The 5,741-nt window shown below is 48.2% G+C and overlaps 1 protein-coding gene across 1 annotated transcript in view; it reads left to right on the top strand.

Moving 5' to 3' along the window:
* znf831 (zinc finger protein 831) overlaps nt 1-4,403 on the top strand; it is a gene marked incomplete at its 3' end in the record, with an annotated part of 10,805 nt that extends 6,402 nt beyond the window's left edge. Inside the window, 1 exon segment of the mRNA XM_014028265.1 lies at nt 706-4,403. Within this exon segment, the coding sequence (XP_013883719.1) occupies nt 754-4,403 (3,650 nt within the window).
* Between the last annotated feature and the right edge of the window lie 1,338 nt (nt 4,404-5,741).

The following is a 5,741-nucleotide window of genomic DNA, read 5'->3' as shown; positions in this document are numbered from 1 at the left end:
GTAACAGACTGACTGTATGTTAATGTTCCTGTAACAGACTGACTGTATGTTAACGTTCATGTAACAGACTGACTGTATGTTAACGTTCATGTAACAGACTGACTGTATGTTAACGTTCATGTAACAGACAGACTGTATGTTAATGTTCCTGTAACAGACTGACTGTATGTTAATGTTCATGTAACAGACAGACTGTATGTTACTGTTCCTGTAACAGACTGACTGTATGTTAATGTTCATGTAACAGACTGGCTCTACTCCACCACATCATGCTGGGTGATCAGACACAGCCGAGGTGATGATAATTTATGTGAGCAGACATTGTTCACCTGGACAGATAAAAGCTTTTGATGCTCTGGCATCTGATCTGACCCCCGTCCCCCCGCCCCGCTATGAGTCACTGTTCTTCATCTCTGCTGCACAGAACAAAGACCTGCATTCTTGTCTCTCCTGCACTTCAGRTTCAGATGTCTTCAGTTTGTCTGTGTGTGCTGTGCAATGCTTCTCGACAACGACATCACTACAACATGAAGGCGTTTGTGTTTGTGTGATGTGTGTTTGTGTGCTGCAGAACATCTGTTTGGATTTTAGTCTATTGTCAAACAAAAATGTTTTTCTGGGCTTGTTTTCTGACTGAAAACAACCCAATACATCTCCTCTTTTCTGAAGCAAATAAATCTAATACAAACTGTTCTTATCTTCCAGGTAATTATAAACCCAGCACCAGTACATCACGACAGCAGAGACGTTACCATGGAAACTGGWAAGCCAGGACTGGCGAGTGTTCTCAGCTCCGTCACAACGCAGGCAGAGAAGAGGCTGAACATCCAGGTCCCTCTAACAGCTGTTTATCTCCACGCTGTGCCTCCTGCTGCTGCAGAGCCGCCGCTCTGCTCCAAGGAGGCGCTCCCCTTCCTGACGCTGCACCTGCAGCCTCTGCCCGGCCTGAGTCTGACCGCTCCTGCAGCAAAACCCAAGTCTRCAGGTAAACACCTGTGCCCCCACTGCGGGCGGGACTGTCTGAAGCCCAGTGTGCTGGAGAAGCATCTGCGCTGCCACACGGGGGAGCGGCCCTACCCCTGCAGCACGTGTGGCGTGTCCTTCAAAACGCAGAGCAACCTGTACAAACACAGGCGCACCCAGGCKCACGCCCGGCTCTCCTCTGAGTCTGAGCAGAGCAGCCTGGGCAGCCTGGACAGTGTGTCCAGCTCCAGAGACACCTGCGCCTCCAGCTCTTCTCTGGACGAACAGAAGGAAGAGTCTGGACCACCAACCACCGAGTGCACTGCTGCATCTGCAGAGGTCTACTGTGTTCCGCTGCAAGGCTCTGTTAGTGAGCAGAGTGAGCCCAGCATCACACTTCACAACCCACAACCCAAAGAAGAGCAGGAACAACAGACGGATTATACAAAACCTGACAGTCTGAATCGACACGTTCCTCTACAGCGGCAGGAAGCTACTCTGTTCTCCAAGCAGTGGGGCAGCTCTGTCTCCAAAGGGAAATCGCTGAGTCATGACAGCACTGACTCTGGTTTCAGCGACAGTCCAGGCAGTGTTTTACTCGAGCACAGCATGGATTCCCTGATGGAATCTAGCAGGGAACGTGTTGAGAAAAGCACATCCTGTGACAGAGCCCACTGTGAGCCACAAACCACAGCGAGGAAACAGGAGCAAGAGCTGCTGCTGGAGCGTATATCCAAGCTCATTTCAGAGAATTCAGCTGTTGTGGAGGACAAACAGCTGGAGAACGTCCGGCCGAGGAAGACTGTCCTTTCAAAGCAGGGCAGCATTGACCTTCCCATGCCCTACACCTACAAGAACTCCTTCCACTTCGACATGAAGATCGGTCCGACCCAGAATACTGGTTTGAAAAGGTACAGCAGGTCTGGAMTCTCCAGCTCGCTGCCCTCCGCTGTGGAGCACGCCCCCTTAACCCGCAGTCATTCCCTTCCCTTCAACTTCACCCTCATGCAGCCTGAGAGAAGCAGCTCCGCCTCCCCCCAGCAGAGCGATTATGTAAAGGCTGYCAGGAGTGGAAGCTCTGGCCCGGTCCACTCAACAGATTTATCCAGGAGGCCTGTAAACCAGAACTCTTCTGCACACCGCCCACTGGTCCGGCAGACAGCCGTAGACTGCAACCACGCAACAGACGGCCCGTTCACAAATGTATCTGTGGAGGAGGTGTGCACCGGCAGTCTCAGCTGTGACGGAGACGGAGGTGACATTTGTGGAGAGCCGAACACCAGAAAGTTCCGGAGGAAGAGAGCGCAGAAGTTTGCTTATGATAAGTGGTACATGTACGGGGGTGGGACGTTTAAAAAACTCTACGATCTGCAGAACAATACAAATAACAGCATGAGAGGCAAAAACTGTTCAACAAATCYACAGCCTGAGGTTGTTCGGGGTCCAGTGGTTCCCAGGGAGGCGCTCACAACTTCAACTTCAACARTAAACTGTCCAAACAGCGGAGCTACAGCAGGCCGTCCTGGTGCTGGTCTCTCTGTGGTCTCTTCACTGGGATTTACTATTTCAACCAGCAGTCCCAGCAAAGCTCCACTCAGGAGAAACTTATCACTGTCAGTCCTGCCATTACCTGCTGTTGGGTCGCTGCTTTGCTCAGAAACAACGACCGGGCAACCTCTGAATGTTCCCAAATGTCCCAAGTCTCAGCTCTGTGAGGCTCACGCTCCCTCTGACAGGAAAAAACAGAGAACTGACGACAAAACGAGTTTTTMTGTAGACATGGAAACTGACCCAAACACACTGACTCATCCCCCCAYCCCTGTGACCGGCAGTGGGTCACAGCAGGAAACTAATCAGCCCAGAACTCCCAAACACACTGAGCTCAAAGGAGCCCTCTTTCTACCATCCATTGGCACTTCAMCAGCCAGGTCTACCCCTGTCGCTGCCAAGACCAGCTTCCTGCCCAAGTACCAGCTCAAGTTACCCAACACTCGTGGTGAAACGCTGGACTCAGCATCACATGTGGAGTGCACACTCAGCTCCAGTCCCCTACCTACTACCTCTGACCAAACCTTCCCCTCAGGGACCGCCTGTGGAGGCTTTTCCTCCTCACCACTGACACAAACGTACAAAAACAGCAGTGTGAAAACACCAGGCTTCACAGAGAACCGGCTCGTCTACGGCAACGTTACGACTCTTTGTGATGCTGCGACATCAAAGAACAGTCAGAGTCTGACATCTAGTCCAGCAGTTCTGCACAGGCACTTTGCAACAACCACGACAACCACAAGCTCCCTCCAACATTCGTGCACCCTCCTGCAGTCTGTGCCTGTACAACCAGCCCAGCCTGTCACAGCTGCAGCTGACAGGTTATCTCTGACCACAGAACAACGTTCCACATCTGTTGCCACCAGTGCAGCTGTTTCACATCACCAGCCTCAGCCCAACCCTTCATTGTTACCGGAACAACTCTCAGCAGAACCAGATTCTGCACATCCCAACAACAAAGCCCACGTTGGCCCCAGTGAGCCAGCTGTACCTGGTTCTGTCGGGTCATTGGACCAGTCCGCTCAGAATGTTTTTCATGTCAACAYGGCAGACTTCCAGATCTGCCTCCAGATTATCTCTGATGAGCAGCTGGCCCTGATTGCACCACAAATAGAGCATGATCCAAGCCAGTCACAGACATGTGACATTAAGGCAGCGTTGCCTGGAGGTTCTCAGAATRAAGTCCAAACCTTTGGCACAGTGGACTCTGACAAGACAGGGAACTGTGAACAGACAAAAACTCAGAAAGAAACCGATGGAGGAAAGTCTCTACAGCTGCTCAGCACAGAGACAAYAACACCTCTGGTGTCTGACAGTGACACGTCCACGTCTTCAGCTGGACCTGGTTCCCCTCAGGGTCCGTCCCAACGAGCCCAGARCAGCAGCCATGTCAGCAGGCTCACACAGACTCAGAGCTCTGCAGCCAGCTCGACGTCATCGGCTTTGCTCAGAGACCTGAAGACYCTGGAGGATGAACAAGCTCTTCTTCAGACCCGTTGTGCTGRCAGCATGGTGGTCCAAGGTGAGATGGTCTCACAAACAGTTTCTGGCCCACACAAACTAAGCGTGAGCTCTCTTTCTGCTGGCACTGTACAGCAGAGTACAGAGGGTGAGCTACAACTCTTACATCGTGCTTCATGTAACGCAGGTTCTGTAAAAACCAGTGGTCAGGGTCCGACACACAGGAATAAACTGTTGGAAAGTGGAGGCTGGGTCAGACACGTCAGCAGCACTGGGTCGGACTCTTCRGTTTCCAAACAGCTGGACCCACAAACTCCCGTCTACAGCAGTCAGGATTCATTGAAACTTCATGTGAAACAATCCAGCAGAGCAGGACCTTCAGATGGTTACCCACCTCCACTGGAAACAAGCCCACCTCCACTGGAAACAAGCCCACCTCCACTNCCCACCTCCACTGGAAACAAGCCCACCTCCACTGGAAACAAGCCCACCTCCACTACAGGACAGAACCAGCCCAGAGCGCTCTGACATTTGTTTGGGACAGTCTTCCTATCTCCAAGAAGTTTCTGCTGCACGTCCAAGCTGTCAGACCCCCACAGCAGGTATTTAGGACTTTTTCAGTTTTGTTGGACATTTAGATCAGCGATGTGATGTGGCCGAGCAGGAATATGTGTCTGAACTTCAGCATGGATATCTGGGTCGATAACTTCCTGGCTTTAGTTTCACATTAGGGGTGTAACAACACATCCATACATTAAACAATGAATGATTCACTTATACATTGTAAAGGATTTTACTGTTAAAAAAACAACAACAATAAATTACTGGCAGCAGTGACGCCAGTWATTTACTGCAGTTACTGTAATKTATTTCARCAGTATATTACTGTAAACTGGATTACAGTAAAGTAACTGTAAAATAACAGCAAATTACTATTAGGAAAGACACCCATTTTTTACAGTTTATGTACTGAAATTTACTAGTTTTGTCATAATTTACAGGATGTGCATATCGGTTTAATAAAATCTGCAAATTCCCACGATTCCATCAAAATTTACAAAATAAATAAGAAAACAGATTCATTAAAATGTTTTTTTAATTCACAGAACAAAATAACAAATTTCTTAATGTCAACTTTTGTGAAATTATGATTCCAACCACAGTTGTTGAATAAAAATTGTCATTAACAGTATAAATTTCAGGTAAAATGGCAGCAACGACAGTGTGATACTAAAGAAAAACAACAGAAAAAACACAGATTCAACAACAGAAACACATCAGTCTAGCTTGGACACAAGTCTTTAGCACAAACAAGTGTTAATGACAAGAAAAGTAAAATGAAGAAASAGAGYGCTAACACTTAAAAATGTCTTGATTATTGTCCACATGAATGATTAGGGCCTGTAAAACAAAGAACAACAGAGCAGCACAGTGTCACTGGCAATGTATAAAAACATAAAGTAGCTTAATCAATACCTGAGGTACTAGTTGAATTAGTACTGTCAGTACTKTAACTGAAACCCCTCGCTAGTTAACTCACAAAACAATTCATGAGAGAAGCATAATCTCACCTTCTGAACTCGTCGACTGAAGCAGAAGTGAATTCTCTAAAGACAAACTCACAAATAAATCCTGTCACTCAGAACTGAATCCTGAGTCGACTGATTAACAGAACCAGCAGCTGACAGCATTTGAAAAGGTTGTACACTGCAAAAACTGTCCATCTTACCAAGTTTTAAAACCTTTAATCCAGCCAAAAAGTATTTTTG

The sequence above is a fragment of the Austrofundulus limnaeus genome, unplaced genomic scaffold, assembly GCF_001266775.1.
Source record: "Austrofundulus limnaeus strain Quisiro unplaced genomic scaffold, Austrofundulus_limnaeus-1.0 Scaffold737, whole genome shotgun sequence".
Classification (NCBI taxonomy): domain Eukaryota; kingdom Metazoa; phylum Chordata; class Actinopteri; order Cyprinodontiformes; family Rivulidae; genus Austrofundulus; species Austrofundulus limnaeus.
This window is presented reverse-complemented; position numbering and strand designations above follow the sequence as displayed.